General features: G+C 43.9%; 1 protein-coding gene across 1 annotated transcript in view; it reads left to right on the plus strand.

Moving 5' to 3' along the window:
* Positions 1-20,323, plus strand: part of TOX (thymocyte selection associated high mobility group box) — a 250,779-nt gene that overhangs the window by 212,027 nt on the left and 18,429 nt on the right. Inside the window, exon 5 of the mRNA XM_056854094.1 lies at positions 3,352-3,582. Coding sequence (XP_056710072.1) covers positions 3,352-3,582 — 231 coding nt within the window. The remainder of the gene's footprint in view (positions 1-3,351; positions 3,583-20,323) is intronic.

Raw genomic sequence — 20,323 nt, forward strand, 5'->3', positions numbered from 1 at the left:
TAAACACTGGATCATAACTGTATCCTAAATATATGAAGGTTCGTCCAAAAAAAAAACAGACCTTCCCTGAGAGCTCTGCTCATGCCACCTAGTCCAGCATCAATAGCATGACATCCTAACCGTGGACAGTGGTGGAGATTTACCGCTGACATCGCCTGCCCACCAGTTTTTTTAGGGGGGAAATCCTGAAAGGTGTTTACTTTCATTTGAAGCGAGCAGAGTACATATCCCTAAATAACAACAACAACAAAACCTTTTCACGTTTCCCCAGAACACAGAAGCCTGCCATTCCCCACCCCCCCACACACACACACATAGGTAACAGATTGGTGAGGCTTTAGATGGAAACTTGGGGCTGTCTCAGTTTCCAGTTCCGTTGCTGGCTCTTGCTTGGAGGATTTGACACGGCAAAGATAAGGGATGATTAACTTGCCACAATGTAGGAGTCACATTAGTTGTTTCTGAGCATGCTGTAAGGCTGTGGTTTTACAGATTTCCTTGGGAGTAAGCCTATTGAAGACACCTGCTTCTGGAAAGAAAGCTGCTCCTCTTTTAGAACTAATTGTTTTCCATAAATGTAGGTTTAGGCAGATATAATTGTTTAGTTCATCAATTAGCTAGCACTCTGAGCAACAAAGATTAATTTGGGTACTTCCCTGACTTCCTTGAATTTAAACTCCAGGCCAAATATTTACACATGCGGCCAAATACAGCCAAATATTTACACATGCAGATGTCTAGGGATGAAATTACATTTAAAGATAGTAACAGTGTTTCTTATCTTTCTTTTAAAAAAGATAAATATATATTGTTGTACTTTAGTCTAATGGCAATTATCAACTGCATGTCAAAAATAACACCTTTGAAAAAGATCAAAGGATCTTTCTGTTTCGTTGCTGTGGAAAAAATATGCACAAACCAGAAAGCGACATACTGTATGCAAGGTCAGTAGATAACCCACATAGCTAAGGAGCAAGGCATTGCCATGTCATTAGGGTTGCCAGGTTCCCCCCCCCTCCTCCAGTAGGAGATTTTTGGGGCGGGGATCAAACCCCCATTTGAGTGGTAAATCATGCCTTTGCACTGCAGCACTTCTGGAAGTAAACCAGAAATGACGGGATCGTGTTGCTCATGGCCGAGGGTGTGCATGATCCTTGCTGTGAGCCGGCCGATGGATTGGCAGGCAACCCTACCAGTCATCAACATAAGAGATGCTGCTGCTTTGACCAACCCGGTGCTTAGGAAGGCCCCACAAGGCTGCCTGGCTCAAATATATGAGAAGCTGCATGTAGAAATGGACTGAAGCCCAGGTGGGACTAAATGGCAAATCCCTACCCAGTCACAACCTTGAGTTCCTGCTAAGCTAGAGCCTATCCCACACCTGTGTGTGGGCCTCAGTTCGCAACTCACTTGCAGCTGAAAGACCTCTTTTAGCATACTCTTAACCCAACACACCCAGTCTGCTTCCTATAAAAGGTGAAGGTAGTCCCCCTGTGCAAGCACCAGGTCATTCCTGACCCATGGGGTGATGACACATCCCAACGTTTACTAGGCAGACTATGTTTACGGGGTGGTTTGCCATTGCCTTCCCCAGTCATCTACACTTTGGCCCAGCAAGCTGGGTACTCATTTTACCAACCTCGGAAGGATGGAAGGCTGAGTCAACCTTGAGCCAACTACCTGAAACCGACTTCAGTCGGGATCAAACTCAGGTTGTGAGCAGTGCTTGGACTGCAGTACTGCAGCTTACGACTCTGCGCCACGGGGGTCTATTGCTTTCTATAGCAGGCCTAAAAAAAACCCCACAACTGCACCCTTACTTTTCAGTTCACCCCTTCCCTCTCCAGTGATTTAAAAGGGCAAATTCCCTCTTTCCTCCTGAAAGGTCAATTATTTTTTCTTTTCTTTTTGAGTTCCTTCACTAACTGTGGTTCCCCCTTCCAAGTCCCACTGGTTGAGACACATTGAAAATGTCCTCTCTCCTTAGACAAGTGGTCAGAATGCAAATTTCAGCATTCTGACCTCTCCTTCTGGGCAGTGGAAACTTCTCACTGCATCCCAGAGCAGGGGCATAGTGATAAGTTTTCAAGTGGAGGGGACCAAAACTCTGAAGCACACTGAGAGTCTGCATTCTGCCCCTGCAACTTGGATATGGCACCACTATTGCAGGCCACACAACATGGCACACCAGGTCACATACAGCCTGTAGATCATATGTTGTATACTCATGATATAACTCAATGTACCTTTGAGGGTAAACAATACACGTATATGTGTGCAGTTGTGCTGCTCTTCTTTAGTGAGCAGTAATGGAAAATGCCAATAGTCAATTTGTGGCATAATTTGGACAATAAGATTAACACATGGAATTGTAATTTAAGATCAAATTAATGTTGTGTGGTCTTGACTGTATGATGTATAGTCTGAACTAGAGGTTGAGCAGCTCTTATCTGGACTGCTTGAGACCAGAAGGGGTCCGTATTTTGGATCTTTCCATATTGGGGAATATATTGGAATTTTTGCGTATACATAATGAGATGTCTTTGGGATGGGACCCAAGTCTAAACATGAAATTCATTTATGTTTTATATAAATTCAGAGACCATTTTCTACAGCATAAATAAGTTTCTGGATCTTGTTTAATTGATTGCTGGATTGGAATTACCTTTTCCTGGCACCATTATCAAATAAATGAGAGAAAGCTGTTTTCCACCACTGGTTTTTGTTCTTGTGTGTAATAATTGAACTACTGTGAACCAGAAGCAGAGAAATTTCACCTTTCGTGATGATCCTGTCCAAACGGGATGATTTTGAGTAGAAGTTTTGCAATGGGTATTATTTTCCATATCTTAGTTCTGATGTTACACAAACAAATTTTCAACAACTGTCTTGATTTAAGATGGAGATAAATTGAAATTTAAGCTTGTCTTAATCCAATAGAAGATAAAAAAATCCTACCATAAAACAGTTTTTCCCTACTGTATTTGGATTTCCTCTGTAAGTGAATTTCTAGCCAGTGCATAATGATACTCTTCAGAGGGATGTCATGCCATTAGCAGTAATATTTGAAAAAAGATGAAAAGCTTAGCTGTTACTAAGTGAAAGAAAAATGTATAATAAAATTCAGAAAGTAAAGTTATATAATCTAGTATTTTAAAATGCATTTTAGAGATGAAAGCATGTAAGATAACAGTAGTCTCGATTATAAAAAAGGTATAATTGAAATACGTTTTAAGCCCCAAATGCATGTAGTCTAAGAACTGGGGATTTCGTTTTTTCTACAGTAATTGTGAGTGTGTGTGTGTATGTGTGTGTGTACTTATTGTAATGTAGCCTATACTTGCTTTGCAGCTCAATGGTGGAGAAAAAAGACCTGCTTCTGATATGGGGAAAAAACCCAAAACTCCCAAGAAGAAGAAGAAGAAGGATCCTAATGAGCCACAGAAGCCTGTTTCTGCCTATGCATTATTCTTCCGTGATACTCAAGCAGCCATCAAAGGCCAAAACCCAAATGCTACCTTTGGGGAAGTCTCTAAAATTGTAGCTTCCATGTGGGATGGCTTGGGGGAAGAACAAAAACAGGTACAAAATTATACATACAAATATATGAAATTGTTTAACTGGATTGTTGATAATGCAAAATCAGCAAAATTTAACTGTTATTTTTCAGCAGCTGCTTTTATTACTAGAATTAAGCAAGTAAATGTCCCAAATTGCAACCTGGATCAGAACTAAGCTTCCACTGCCATCCTCTGTAAATGCTATATTTATTTGCTTACCTAGAACTTCAAATACCTACAGTGATTCCACAGGCCTAAAAGTAATTAGCAGGTATTACATTAGAAGAGTGGTGTCAATAACATACAATTGAGCAAAGCTTCGTAATTGCAATATTAAAAATTCAGTTTTGATCAATTACCCATTTCTGCATCTACCTATTGTAGGTCTGTGCTCTGAAAACTACTTAAACATGCCAAAGAAGGCATACCGTATATACTCGGGTATAAGCCGACCCGAGTATAAGCCGAGGTGCCTAATTTCACCCCAAAAATGGGGGGAAATTATGCACCCGCGTATAGGCCGAGGGGGAAATGTAGCCCCTCCCCCCCGCAGGCTTACCTTAAGGCGGGCGGCGGCGGTGGCCCCCCCTTCCCTGCGGGCCAGGAGCAGCCTGCGGGGTCTCCTGTGCGCAGGGAGGAAGCCGCCGCCAGGGAAGGCACGCAGGCAGGCGGTGGCCCCCTCCCTGCGCGCATGAGGCCCCGCGGGCCACTCCTGGCCTGCAAAGAAGGCGCGCGGGCAGGCGGCGGCCCCCTCCCTGTGCTCCTGGCCCGCGGGCAGGCGGCGGCAGTGGCTGCCCCCTCCCTGCGGCCAGGAGGCCGCACGGGCCGCTCCTGGCCCGCAGAGAAGGCGTGCGGGCAGGCTAGCGGCGGCCCCCTCCCTGCGCCCAGGAGGCTGCGCGGGCCACTCCTGGCCCGCAGAGAAGGCACGCGGGCAGGCTGGCAGCGGCCCCCTCCCTGCACACAGGAGGCCCCACGGGCCGAGACTAGTACTGCACTCAAATACTGTAATGGGTTATCATCTAGTCTAAAGGATTTTAATAAAAAGTGTGTAAACATTCTCCAAATTACATTGGCATATACTAGGTTTCACTAGTAATGGCATGAACACTGTGCCCATGTTCAACCATGTTTCAGACTGCATATCATTATGTATACATTGCATTGTCAAAGTGATACAATGACTATTCTAATGATGGAAAATTTGATTTCTTCATCGCATTCTCTGTTGAGAATAGCCATGTGGATTCTTTGTAACAACTGCAGAATGGAGAAAAAGGTTTAATCCGTGTTGTGGACTATACAGAGATAGCAGCTTTCTGAAAAAAGTGCACTGTTCTTATGTACATAGAAGGTGTTCCTTTTAAAATATATATATAGATTAACAGCTGAGAAAATGCTGCATCTCCTATTCACTGATATCATAGATTCTGTTTATTTATTTTCATTTATAGCCCAGACTAGCTTTATCTCTGAGCCTGACCTTTGGGTTGGGGAGAGCGGGGCAGAAATGTAATCAAATAAATAAATCTTGTCAGATCTCAGAAGCTAAGCAGGGTCGACCCTGGCAAGTATTTGGATGGGAGACCTCCAAGGAATACTAGGGCCATGACATACAGGCAGGAAATGGCAAACCTATCTTGAAAACCCTACCAGGGGTTGCCATAAGCCATCATGTCCTTTCCTCACCACTCTTTTGAAGTGAGCCTCATAGTGATTGTAAGAAACAATAGGGTGGCATTTAAAGGAGTGCTGGGGATTATTTTGTACGCCCATGTATAAAAGTAATAACTTCTTCATCTACCGCTCTTCTTGTTACAGCTCAGTTATTGCTCCTCTCATTTTAAAATTACAGGCAATCTGATTTTAATAGTTTTCCTACTCACCCCATATGTTAGCCAGGCTTGCTTGAAGAAGATATAATTAACTCTTATTTTATTAAGAGTGGGATGCAATGCATAGGGTTGTACAAGAGGCAGAATTATTTGCGTTTGTCAGAGAGGATGGGCAATTATTTGGGTGACTAGAAAGAGTCATGTGGCTGGGTCCTGCACATCTCTTCTGCTACCTGTGGTATTTTCCTCCAATGCAAGATGCCTTCCTGTGATGCAAGAGGCCCTTCCAGAGGAAGGCTTTTTGCACCAGAGTGAAGGGCCATCATTTGCAGAACAGAGCAACAGGATGCAACTAGGGTTGCCAACCTCCAGGTTATACCAAAAAAGAAACAGCACAGGCTCTTAGTGGGAAATGTTATACTAAATTCATTAACGCATATATACAACCTTACACACACCAAAATACATTAACAAAACATCACCAATGGCAAGATAATAATACAATAACCATCAATTGTGGCAGTTGTTAATTAAGATGTTCAATTCCCAAAGTTGGCAAGCACTGAAATAACGCCCAAAGAAAAACAATTGGAGCTGCCGGGCGCGTTGGTCATGCGCAATAAAGCACTTGAAGACGATACCAATAGTTAGCTCGAACAGTCATGCGCAATGAAAACAGTTGGCGCAGAAAGCAAGAATTACACTATAAGGCCGTGTTGGCGAACCTATGGCACGGGTGCCACTTCCGGCACGCGTAGCCCTCTCTGCCGGCACGCGTGGTTCCTCCAGGCTGCTGGCCATTCCGGCTCTGCCCTGCCCCGGATGGGGGAAAATGTGCATCTGGAGAGTGGCAAATCCAAGGCAAAACTTCTCATGCTTGAGTGGCCTCTTTCTTTCTCCGTCTCCCTCCGTCCTTTTCTTTCCCTATTTTTCTTTCTCTCCCTCGCTCCATTTCTTTCTCCCTTTCTCTTTTTCTTTCTTTCTTTCTTTCTCTCCCTCCCTTTCTTCCCTTTCCCCCTCCCTTCCCTTTCTTCCTTCTTTCCTTCCTTCCGTCTTTCCCTCCAGAGGCTTCTCCGGCGCCCTCTGGGTCGGTGCGGGCGGAGGGGCGTGCAGTCCTTTTCCACCTTTGAAGTGGCCACAAGCCATCCTCCAAACACCTTTCCATTTGTCTTGATATGTAGAGAGAAAACACTAAGGAACTAGTTCCCAATCTCCAGGTACTAGCTGGAGATCTCCTGCTATTACAAGTGATCTCCAACCAATAGAGATCAGTTCCCCTGGAAAAAATTGCCACTTTGGCAATTGGACTCTATGGCACTGAAGTCCTTCCCCAAACCCCGCCCTTCTCAGGCGCCACCCCAAAAACCTCCCACTCATGACAAAGAGGAACTTGGCAACCCTAGCCTCTCCCTCTGGGCCCCCTCTGGGGGTGGTATTCAGGTTAAATTGCCGCATTGGCACTCGGCGATAAATAAGTGGGTTTTGGGTTGCAGTTTGGGCACTCGGTCTCTGAAAGGTTCGCCATCACTGCTATAAGGTTATGTACAATATGTAATTCCCAAAATTGGCAAGCACTGAAATAAGGTCCAAAGGAAAAAAACGCTGATAAAGCCGCTAAGGAAAAACAATTACTGCTGCCAGGCGAGTTGGTCATGTGCAGTGGAGCACTTGAGGACAATGTCAATAGTTGGCACAAACAGTCATACGCAAAGGGACACAGTAGAGTATGTTGGTCATGCGCAGTAAGTCATTTGAAGTCAGCAATGGTAATTAGCAAGAGCTGTCATGCGTAGTAAGGAATATGCCTTATAGTCCTTCAAATTAGCCACAAAAATAATCCAGGTAATAGCAGAAGATCTCCTGCTATTACAACTGATCTCCAGGCAATAGAGATCAGTTCACCTGGAGGAAATGGCCGCTTTGGCAATTGGACTCTATGGCATTGAAGTCCCTCCCCAAACTCCACCCTCCTCAGGCTCCGCCCCAAAAACCTCCTGCCGATGGCGAAGAAAAACCTAGCAACCCTAGATCCAACCCATAATTTTCCAGTTTGTTAGGACTGCTGTTTTGAAATTCAGTTCTTTTTTAAATTCAGGTTTACAGAACAATTTAAGAACAAAGAATGGGGAAGGGAATTAAGGTACCATAGAGCCACTAGCCATAGCATATGAAGGCAGGATGGATACTCTGTCTGTACAAAAGATGTATGGGAGCCATGTACACAATATCATATCTCAGCTTCAGCAACAAAGTGTATCTGAAGCCTTCCTTTACAGTATTATTAATATAAAAATTGTCTTCTTACATTAGCTAGCTTTCTTGTACCCTTACCTTTCAACCTACTTACTATACACCACGCACTGAAAGCTTTTACTGCCACCCCTATTTTCAGGATATCATCCCCTGTTTCTCACCCTGCTACACCTTCTGCTGGGGAATGATAAGGAGGATCCTGTCACCCAGCAAAGGGAAAGTTGGAAGGAATCCAAGAACTCAAGAGAAACCCTCCCCTGTCCCTTTACAGGGAGTTTAGCACAAACAGGCAGTCTGCAGAGATGAACTAATTTGTCCCCAGTTCTTAGAATTTACACAGAAAACATTGCATGCACTGCTTTTCTTTCTGGTGTTTGCCAGCCATGTTACACTAATTGACAGAAACATCCAGGGGTTTCTCATTTTCCAGCTGTGTTTATTTGACTTAGCATATGGGAGCATGCAAATTATTAAAGGAAAGCTGTGTTAATCACTGGAGTTTGGCAGTTTCTCATGGTAAATTACAGAGAAACAAAAGTGTGTCCCATTAAAGAACACAAAGTAATGTAATCTGAAAGGGTTCTGCCTATTGCCATATAAACCATAAAACCTTCAAGCCAGTGGCTGCTTGGGCATTTGCTACAAGCCAAGGTCTGCCTTTTAGGGTCTGCCAGAAATGCTTGTTTTCTGTTAAGCAGTCATATTAGTATGTGACTTCTAAGCCGTGGACCAAACACTGGGGTAGTGAATCAATTTTCCAGGTAACATTAAAGGAGTGCTGTAGTATATACAGCAACCTCTGGTGCTTGAAGTCAGAATTTGACTTAGAGTTGAATGGATTATTTGTCCATTTCAGTACAGAAATTCTTCTGTAAGATGTGACAATTGGACTCTATGGCATTGAAGTCCCTTCTCTCCCCAAACCCCACCCTCCTCAGGCTCTGCCCCAAAAACCTCCAGCCAGTGGCGAAGAAGGACCTGGCAACCCTAAACATGTAGCAACCAGGCTACTGTCAGGTTGGTTACGGAGATTGAATCACCCCTGGGCTGAATCACCCCTGCACTGACTACCCATCTGTTTCCAGGCACAATTCAAAGTGCTGGTTTTTACCTTGAAGGTCTTAAACAGCTTGGGGCCCAGGGTATCTGAAGGACCATCTCTTTACACACTATCTAGCCCTCCAGAGGTGAGGCTGGTAGCAACTAGAGGCATTTTCTGTGGTGGAACCTTACCTTTGGAACGGCCTCTCCCTTGAGTTGGTTTGCTTTGGTTCACCTGAGGCTCACCTGGCGCCGATTTTATTTTGTTTTAAGCAGAAGGCCAAAACACATCTTTTTACACAGGATTTTAATTAAGGGTTTTACCTTATCAGTTTATTCTGTTATAATGCTGCTTGTGTCCAATGCCTTGTTTATTAAAAATATATATTGTGATGTACTTTTAATTGTAAGCTGTCTTGAGCAGCACTTTGAAGAGGCCGCATAAAAATATCCCACATAAGTAAATAAACAGACTGCGATTAGCCCCAGCCCTGTCTTTCTGTTTAGCTCTTCCTCTGTTTAACCTAGAGATTAAGTACTGCCTCCATATCCGTCAGTCACTTCTTTTGTTGAGTGGGTGCTCTCCATTTTTCCCAATTCCCTCTCCCTTGTTCCCAGGCATGGCATGCTCTTGTACACTGAGATCTTTGTAGGGAATTTTCCATAACTTTTTTTTCTTAATGCACGTTTTCAATAAAGTGAGGGGATGGTGGTATACACGACAGTCAATAGCTGAACATGATGAAAGAAACAGATAGAGGGATAGCTCTCTTTTTTGGTTTTCAAACAGACATTTAAGTTTGAATCAAACTAGCTAAAAAAGGCAATGTAGGTAGTTTTTTCCTGACGTATTTTTTTTAATTCATTTTAAATCAGAACCAGATGTATAAATACACTAAATGAACTTTCAGTTCATAATTGGAGTCCCAGCAAGGCTGTACTAGACTGAACAAATTACAAACAAAATGTCCTTGTTTACATTAGTGTAACTGACTTCATGGATGCAGCCAAAAGGCCTTGATAAAGCATGCCATTATGCTAAAAATGGGACTGAAAGCCCACTCATGGAGTTCTGCACAAAATTCACCTCTCTTTATAACACCACTGATGTCCATTCCATTTCAGGAATCTGCATGCCCCAAAATATGCAAATTTCGGTAAACACATTTACTTAAATCTTGTCCTTAGTCCTTGTAGCAGAAGACAGGTCTGCGTACCTAGGGAACCAAGGCATAATGATCAGATAAGGCATGCAAGGGAGCTGTTGAAGTGCTATAACATATGCTTTCTTTCAGGCTACATAATTTGTTCTCTGTAATATTCACTGCAACAGTTCAGCTCAATAGCAACACCTCATTATTTTATCCCTCAGTATTTATTCCTATGTTTGACGCCTCATGAAATTACTGTTAATGTGTTTATATAAGGCCAGATCTGACACAAGTGGGAAGGATTTAATTTCCCACTCAGTCTTTCCTGCTGATGTGTCCTCTTTCCCCTGGTAGAAGTGGCAAGTGTAAATAGTTAATTTGCTTCAATTATGAGCCTGTCCTGCTAAATTAGAAGCAGCAGGGATATGAAGAGCTAGAATTATACTTCTGAGGCAGCTGACAAATCCTCTGAGCCCACAAAATCAAATCATTTACTCCTCACTGGTGCTCAAACACCCACTAGACAAATGCTGCAGCTTATCCTTTATCATCAAATGGAAACTCCAATTGTATTGGCCATCACTTGAGGAATCTGAATATCTGTTGCTATTAGCATTTTTCTGTACCAACCATCTACTTTCGAAGGTTTGTAACTTGGCCACAAATATGCTTCTTACTGTGTAAATATATACAAACTGTTTCTTAGGCCTGTTTTAATATTTGAACCCAAGATCATATTCATCGATAATATCAAGTGGGAACTCTGTTTCTGATCCTCTGCTACATTTACTGTGGTTTCAGCTTGTAGTTCACTTTCTGCATACTGGCATTTTACAAAGACATGCTGGTACTTCATTTCATTGCTGTTGAATAGGCATTCTTTTCCTCCTATGTAACCTATTTTGGGAGCAGCTGTGTCTCAAAAAAATCCATTTATAAGACCATCTCTGCCAGAAGACATCACACCTACTTATAGGATTTATACATCCTCCACACTTCTAGCCAAATTCACTATTTAAAAAACAAACTCAACACTATTTTTAAGATGTGATAGAATAACTAAAATTCGCTTTCTTTAAGTATAAGACATCCTGTATATATACACCCTTTTTCTACTGTGGTGGTATTCCAGGGCTGAGTATAGTCAAGTGTATTCGTTATTTTATATCCCACCTCCCCCCCACCAAAAAAAAAAGATGGCTGTCAATGAAATAGTAAATATAAATAGTTGAAAGAAGGCAGATACAAGAGACCACTTTCTCTGTGTCCTTTGCCACAGAGTGGTTGAGCTGCTGAAGGAGTGATCAACAGTGAGATTTGAGGCAGGAAGACCTCTGGAAAGGAAAGTTCATCTGAATGGCTTCTATGCAGTCCCAGGTCAGCCACGGATAAGATTTGTCAGCTTCTAGCAAAATCTAAAAGAGAGTGCTCCCCCTCCCCTTGGGGCATGCAATCTCCCCGCCCACGGTCACATGACCCAAGGAGGAGGGAGCACTCTTCCCTCCAGTTCTCTTACTGCTGCCATGGAGAGAGAACGTGTCAGCACCTCTCTCTAGCCATGGAGCCCAAAAAAGCTCCACTTTTCAAAAAGTGTTCTTTGTGTGGTACTAAAATGGCTAAGAATGATACCCACACCGAATGCCTTCTTTGTTTGGGCGAAGCCCACATTCCGGCTACTTGTAAGAGTTGTTCTAAACTTACAAATAAGGCCTTGAGGGTTCATTCCACTCGACTACTTTCTCACCTCTACAAAGAATCACTTCGTCCATGAGGTCGTTCTGCTGAACCCAGTACTTCGACTGGTAAGTCCCAGTCTGAGGCGGGACCCACTGTAAAGAAGTCCAAAAAGCTCGGCACTTCTAAAAAGCCTTCCTCGGTAGTTATTCGGCCAGCGAAATTTATCGCTCCGGTCTCTCAAGATGGCCGCGGCCGCGGTTCACCGCACCATGCTTCCTGCTCAAAGTCGCCTCGGCGTCATTCACCTTCGAAATCACCGAAGTCCCTTCGACGCTGGTCGCCTTCATCGTCTCCTCGACGCCATTCCCAAGAAAAGTCGCCACGCTCGCCTCGTCTGCTCGGGTCGCGAGCCCCTGACAAATCTGTGCAGCAGTCTATTGTCATTGAGGATTCACCTCCTCGTCCTCTGGCTACCCCCTCTGCTCCAGTTCCGAACAGGACCCAGGAAGACTCAGTTGAGTTTTAGCGGCACCTTTTTCTTCTATTCAAAGATGTTCCTCCAGTGCCTGCGAAGTCCCCACGGCCCGATGATCAAGGGCCTGAGACACAGCCTGCAGAGATCCAGGTCGGTGCCATCCAAACACCTCAACCTGCAACTGCCCTTCAGGACTCCCAACAATCGGTCGAAAAGACCCAAGCTGAGTCGCCGAAGGGTTCGTCTCATCTGGAGCCCAGGCAACGACCTCGACGCCGATCGCTCTCTCGGCGCCACTCTCACTCCCCGGCTTCATCTGATGCAGCTCGTCATCGATCAATTTCGGCTCGTCGTTCTACCCGTCAGAGTCGATCTCCCTCTCAGCGCCGAGCTGATCGTCGGAGTCGTTCCGCTTCCAGTCGGAGCCGATCTCCTCGACGCCGAACCAGTCATCGCAGTCTATCTTCTTCTCGACACCGAACCGGTTGTCTAAGTCGATCTTCTCGACGCCGACTCAGTCCTTGAAGTCGATCTTCCTCTTGATGTCGACCCAGCCGTCGGAGTCAATCTTCCTCTAGAAGCCGAGCCACTCATCGGAGTCGTTCCGCTTCCTCTAAACGGCGGTCAGAAATTAACAAATCTCTCTTTCATGGATTTCCTGGCAATGAAAACATTCCTTCTTGGGTTCCTGGCTTGCAAGGTTATTGTTAATTTTTCTCTGATGAAGGATGCAGGGGACTGGTCAGTTCTGACTACCAGAACCAATGTTTTGTTTGTTGGTATCTGCACCTGTCTATTCAGTAGAGAGAATGGGCTGGCATTAATGCTGTGAAGCCCCTATGTCTGACTTCATCTGCATAATATCCCCCCATGCTAAGATAATATAACAATGGAATTACATATCTTGAGAAGATTTCTAAGTGTGACAATTCAGTTGCATTTCAGAATAATCATTCATATTTTGTTCATTATCAGTTACGTTTTATTACATCTTCTAAGTTACAGGGAAACAAAAAATGTATGTATGTTTCAGTTTTCCTTTCAAGAACTTGCATTTTAATATAACCGAATATGTCAGTTTTCCTTAAAGCTAATCTTGCTTAATAAGCTTCTCCCCTTGCTTATTAACATAAAAGAAAAATGTTATTTGTGTGCGGGGGAATCAAAAACTTAATTTAAAAGTTGATATTGTGGACTATTTTAAAAAATCAGAAAATGAATATTCAAGCTATACCTCTTGGTTGCTAACCACTAAATTTGTTTAAAAAGAGGCCCTAGTTGATATAACAAGATGGCCATTTCCTCCATTATTCTCATTATTTTAGAATTCTTATTTTTATATCAGCCTGCCTTATTTTTAATCCTGTTTAGAGAAGCACATCTTTTTCAATATAAAAAATAGTTATACGTAAGTTTTAGACATGTAGCTCCTTCATTGCTTTCCACTATTCCAAATGTAGCTGTGTTTAATGAACAGGAACACATATATGTTGGTAAAATATATCTGTTGATAGTACAGTGCTAGTCTGTATATTAAAATTACCAGCCATCCAAAGGCTTCTATATGAGCCCAGCATTTAGGGTTGCCAACCTTCAGGTACTAGCAGGAGATCTCCTGCTATTACAACTGATCTCCAGCCGACAGAGATCAGTTCACCTGGAGAACATAGCCGCTTTGGCAATTGGACTCCAGGGCACTGAAGTCCCTCCCCTCTCCAAACCCCGCCCTTCTCAGGCACTGCCCCCAAAACCTCCCACCGGTGACGAAGAAGGACCTGGCAAGCCTACCAGTATTGTCCCCATTGGACATTCCTTGACTGAAGATGATTTACAGTAGTGCACAATTATAATCCAGATTTCTTTTCAAATGTTTCCATTAAACATTCTGTTTCAACTCTTTGTGGCAGCTATGAAGGAAGTTTCTAGTTTAGATAGCACATTTAGGTATTTTTGTATAATGGCTGTTTTGCTACTCCCTAACACTCAAAAATGTAGATCTCATAATCAGAATTTCATCAAAAGTAATCTTTTGCTTTAGTACTTTTCATTCTGCCCTCTGTTGGTCCAAGTACCCTATCTGTTTCATCATAAACCAGACTGTTGCCTCAGACTTACTTTAACTAATTTGCCTAAGAAAGATAACTTTTGCCCTTCTTAAAACAAAAACGACTGTCTCTGCAGGTGTCCTTCCATCTATTTTTTAAAAAATGCTATCATTCTAGTAGGAACAATTTTTTCCAACTCTGACACCTTCCAGCTGTGTTTAAGCTATGCTTAAGCAAATATCGTACAGAGGAGCATATTAATTCTCTCCACAAGCTTAACAAGACAGCTATAAGTGAGGAAAGAGGTTTTCCAGAAGAGTGGAATTTTTATAGAAGAGGTTTATGGATTACGCCTTCATGGAGAAGTTGGCATTAAAAACAGTTTGGTCCTCAAACAGTCCTCTTTGACAGTATTCGTCCCATAATCTTTCCATTCATATTTTTAGCACTTATTCTCTGGAAGGAACTTTGAAATTGAAACAGGAAATTTAGGCATTGCTGTTCTGGTGAGATAATTTCCAGCAGTTTTCTTACGAGCAAGGAGTTTCATGGGCTTCTCTCAGTAACTGGTAGGGGATCAAAATGGTTAAAGTACCTCCATAACAGAATATTGAAATCTGGTACATGTCATGATGACTATAAACATCTGACAATGGAATATTTTTAGTTCTCACTTACTCTACACGTGAACTGTATCTTATACAACAGTAAAGAGTTCCCAAGCAAAAAGAAAAGCAGAGGCACAGATAAAACAAAACTATGAAATTTTCAAAACAGTTTCAGAGGAGGGAATGTGCAGTGGCAGCCAGGAACTTTTCCAAAATTGGTACATGTTGGACATTTTTCTTTACAAAAATAATTTCTGGTAGGGTATGAGCTTTCGTGAGCCACAGCTCACAGAGGAGGGATTCCAGCAGCATCCAGGGATGTATGTTTTACAGTATTCAGTATATGTTTATGTATATGTACATAATGCTATATTGTGATCATTACTTGTCTTTCCCCAAGAATTATTTCAGCATTGCCGAAATGTGCCTGACATTGTAGGACAATTGTGAAACAGTATAGTTCATCAGATTAATTGTAGTCCATGGTGGATTTCAATAACTTGGTATTGAAAAGTACAGCAAAGAATGGATCATTACAATTACCCCTGCACCTTTTAAAACTGCATGAACAAGTAAAAAAACAGCCGTTAAGCATAAAAACAAATGTATATGTACATAATGCTATATTGTGAACAAGTCACATACTGATCCATCGGAATGATTAAAATTGCACCATAAGCAATAATGTTACATCCTTGTGGTATGGAAACTTTACATGATAGGAAAAATTATATATGATATGTCATCAGTGTGATTTGTGCTGTGTTCTCTAGGAAACTGCTGAGCCACAAAACTAGCCCTGGCCTGGATCACTGTTAGCTTAAATATTTTGGGCATCTAAAAAGCAAACAGTGCATTACCAGTTACCAAGTAATGTTGGTTGTTTATATAGCTGAGCCTTGTGCCATTTTTATAGGTGCTCTTGATAGAGCATAAACACAATAATTGTCATATGCCCTTGAATGCTTTGCAACACTAGATATGAATGTAGCAGACGAGTCAGGGGTTTCAAGTGAAGTAATAATTTATTTCATGTCTTTTCTTAAATAAAATGTATGGATTTTAGGATGGACAGAAGCCATGTTGCAACCTGAGTTACTTACCGTATTTTTCGCCCCATAAGACACACTTTTTTCCTCAAAAGTGAGGGGAAATGTCTGTGCCTCTTATGGAGCAAATGTGTGTGAATCTGGCCCCCGGGGAGAAGGGCAAAGCTGCGAGAGGCCCTGGGAGCCACTGCCGACCCCCGGCCGTGGCAGCCCAGCGCAGAGCCGGCGCGCCCCGAGAGCTGGCTAGGAGGTCGCCAGCCAGCTGGGGGGCGGGAGGCCCCTCCCAGCAGCCGCCCAGCGCAGCGGGAGCCCGTCACAGAGCCCACGTGCCCCGGGAGCCAGTTTTAAAGCTGCCAGCCAGCTGGGGGGTGGGAGGCCCCTCCCAGCCGCACAGCGTCAGCGGGGCGTGGAGCCGGCTGGGACGCTGCCAGCCAGCTGGGGGGCGGGAGGCCCCTCCCAGCTGCCCAGCGCAGCCTCGGGACCGGGAAGCATTGGGGGGAGGTTAAACTCCTCCATGCTGCCATCCCAGGCAGCTCAGAGCACTTTCAAGACCGCCCCGCCCGGCTTCTAGGGACTCCCTGGAAGCCCGGCGGGGGGGGGTCTTTAAACTCCTCCGCTCTGCCATCCCAGGCAGTGCAGAGCACTTTCAAGACCCCCCTGCCTGCCTTTTCCCGCCTTTAAAGACCACCCCGCCCGGTTTCCTTGGAGTCCCAGGAAACTGGGTGGGGCGGTCTTTAAACTGCTCCGTGCTGCCTGGGCAGTTTAACCTGCCATGCACAGAGCAGTTTAACCTCCCCCCACGCTGAGCCTCGGGACCAGGAAGCACGGGGGGAGGGGGGAGGTTAAACCGCTCTGCGCTTCCTAGGCAGGCAGCGCAGAGCAGTTTAAATACCCCCCCACCCAACTTCCAGGGAGTCCCTGGAAGCCGGGCAGGGGGGTCTTGAATGTTCTCCACACTGCCATCCCAGGCAGCACAGAGCAGTTTAAAGACCCTCCTGGGGCTTCCAGGGAGTCCCTAGAAGCCGGGCGAGAGGGATCTTGAAAGTGCTCTGCGCTGCCTGGGATGGCAGTGCGGAGGAGTTTAAAGACCCCCCGCCGGGCTTCCAGGGAGTTCCTAGAAGCCGGGCAAGGGGGGTCTTTAAAGTGCTCTGCGCTGCCTGGGATGGCAGCGCGGAGGAGTTTAAAGACCCCCCCCCCCCCGCCGGGCGTCCAGGGAGTCCCTAGAAGCCGGGCGGGGGGTCTTGAAAGTGCTCTGCACTGCCTGGGATGGCAGCACAAAGGAGTTTAAAGACCCCCCGCTGAGCTTCCAGGGAATCCCTAGAAGCCGGGCGGGGGGTCTTGAAAGTGCTCTGCGCTGCCTTGGGATGGCAGCACGGAGGAGTTTAAAGACACCCCCCGCCGGGCTTCCAGGGAGTCCCTAGAAGCCAGGGGGGGACTTGAAAGTGCTCTGTGCTGCCTAGGATGGCAGCGTGGAGGAGTTTAAAGACCCCCCCCCCCGCCAGGCTTCCTAGAAGCCAGGTGGGGGGGTCTTGAAAGGGCTCTGTGCTGCCTGGGATGGCAGCGCGGAGGAGTTTAAAGACCCCCCGCCGGGCTTCCAGGGGCAGTACACCATTTGATTCAGAATATATTTTTTCTTGTTTTCCTCCTCTAAAAACTAGGTGTGTCTTATGGTCAGGTGCGTCTTATGGAGCGAAAAATACGGTATATAAGAACCCAGCTGGTATGTTGAATATGTGTGTTGAGTGGATATGTGGAGAATGCAACACACTGCAGTGCCATTGTATGAATTCTCCATCAAATAGTCAGATCACTAATTTATGCACAGATAATACAGACTAGGATTGCCAAACTCCAGGTAGTAGCGGGAGATCTCCTGCTAGTACAACTGATCTCCAGTCAATAGAGATCAGTTTACCTGGGGAAAATGGCTGCTCTGGCAATTGGACTCCATGGCATAGAAGTCCCTTCCCTCCCCAAACCCCACCCTCCCCAGGCTTCACCTTCAAAACCTCCCACTAGTGGCGAAAAGGAACCTGGCAATCCTAATACAGACCCCTTAATGCACATGTAGTAACACCCACACTGAGTGTGCAGTAAGTAACTGGAGGCATATGAGTGGGAGATAGATGTAACAGACGCATTGACACCAAAGATGTCGGCACAAAACCCTTGCCATATTTTTTTTTTATTTCTGCATTCACATCACAGTGGTAAAGTATTTGTTAAAAGCAGTGGTGTTCATTGTAATCTAACAAATTCTAAGTCTCTTTTTTCTCAGGAATGACGAAATATTTTTCTTGAAAGGATATTCCTCTGGGTTAGTTTTCTCTTAGCTGTTTTAGAAAATATTTGTGTGTACAGTGTGACTGCTTAAGGCAGCTCTTTCTAAGAAATGCATTCATTAAATTAACCCAAGGAAGGCTTTGACCTGAAGCAAATTGGGCCATAATAAAGAGCATTGTTTTTTGTACATTTTATGAAGCTCTCCCTGGATTTGTGCCTCCCTGTCTTTCTTGTGAACCGTTTATTCAGATAAACCCTTGTAGAAATTATGGAACCATTTGAATAGCAGATTTCAACAGTGGTTGTACCTGTTACTTTCCATTCTTTTCTGAAGTCTGTAGACTTACTGTCTGGTCTGATTGCATGAAGCAAAGACTTTGGTTTTCAAAGGAATTTTACCCAGTGATTGTACATGTGCAGTATCCTAGGACCACATAGGTTTTCAGGCCATTAATGTGGAAGGATAGAGTGAACTTCTCTAGAATGTATGCTATGATTAAAAAGAAATGGTTGCTAGGTGCTTTACTGAGAAAGTTGTTTATATTCCATGTAACTTGAAGTCTTTGTTGCAATGATATTTATGAAAATCAGAATATTGACCCCAGCTGTGTTCTATTGTATGGAATAATTTCACTTAGTATTAACCAACAATAATATGGTAGGGAACAGGTCATTAGTTGCAAGTTAGACTTTTAGTTAGATGTGTTAATAAGCTGTCGCTTCAGAAGGGCAGACAGTTCTAGAACTCCTGTTGCTGAAGAATACTGAAGTGTAGCCCTTTTAAGGTAATGTTTTAGAATACTTTGTAGTTTGCTAGGTGGCCTTAGGGAAGCTACTTTACAGAGCTGTTATAAAGATTTAAATCCTATAACATACATGATCACCAAAAATGCTGTAAAAATTCTAAGCATTTCTGTTTGTTTATCAGTATATGATGCTTGGGGTGTAAAACTGATCCGCATAAATATCTTCAGGTTTAAAATGGATGTCATGGTAGTTTGGCGAAGAAACTTTTTTTAAGCTGTTATTTCCCCTGAAACATTGGAGGTAAAGTGCAAGGCAGGATGTTGTGCAAGATAGACTTGTACTAAAGATCAAGACTTATTTTGAATAGACTCCACTAGAACTTGGAAAGGGTTTTAACCAAATAAGGGCTTAGGCCCCATGGAGCCCAACTTTCTCACCTCTCCGTCCTGTTGCAGCCTGCTGAAGTAGAGACACTATAATACATCCAGTAAACAATGCAGTATAAAGGGGGAAAGAGAAGAAAAGAAAGCATTTCACAAGCAATTAAACTAAAACGTTATTACCTAAATAGAAAGTGCCCTTGCTGCACAATTCCATCTTACTACAACTCTATTCCCTTTATGCAAATGCCCTCTTGAACAATTCTGTTTTTCCACATTTTACACAATAGAAATATGAAAGCCTTTCTGGCCTCATCAGGAAGGTCATTCCACCTGGTGGGGACATAACAGGGAATGCTTGGGTACAGGATGTGGTGGTTTTTACTGTTTTACCGGGTGGCACCTTCCAGAGGCTTTGCTCAAATGAGAAGCTATCTTAGTGGAATATATCAAGAAGACAGTCCTGTAGATATGTGGCTCCTAAGCCGTAAGAGGCTTTGTAAGTAATAATCACCACCTTGAATTGAAGTCAAGAACTGATCAGTCACCAACAGAGTGACTGCAGAATAGTGTCATGTGCATAGTGCGCACAGCTCTCAATAGTAAATGAGCTGTGGTATTGTGTACCAGCTGGAGTTTCCAAGTTGTGTTCAAGGGCAGACCCAACTAGAGCACATTACAGTAATCAACCTCAAGGTTACAATAACGTGTTTCCATGTACCAAATGAGCCAGGTCAAGGTAGAGAGCCATAGTATGGGCTCAGCTAAATGAAAGGGCTTTTTACAGTAGTATTAACTTGCTTCTCTCGCAATAATTCTGAGTACAGAACAATACCCAGACTCTTAACTGAGTTGGCAAGGGTCAGCTGAATCCCATCAAATATGGGAAATACAGTATCCCAAGACCTCAGCCTTCAAAACCACAATCACCTCTGTTTTGTCAGGATTCGGTTTCAACTAGTTTATCCTTAGCCGTGTAACCACAGCAGCTAGGCCTTGTCTCAGGATGGCAACACTCTCATCAGTATTATAGACAAAGATATATAGAGCTGGTTTGGCATATAAATGCCCATTAGTAGCACCCAACTCTAAAATCACAAATGATTTGTCCTTTGCCCTCTATGTAGGAATTTTCACACAGATAAATGGTGCTTGAAAATATATCTCACCTTTTTTCTTAAATGGATTCAAGCATCTGTAATGTATGCATGAGGCCTATTAT

This window comes from Euleptes europaea, chromosome 8 (assembly GCF_029931775.1).
Source record: "Euleptes europaea isolate rEulEur1 chromosome 8, rEulEur1.hap1, whole genome shotgun sequence".
Taxonomy (NCBI): Eukaryota; Metazoa; Chordata; class Lepidosauria; order Squamata; family Sphaerodactylidae; genus Euleptes; species Euleptes europaea.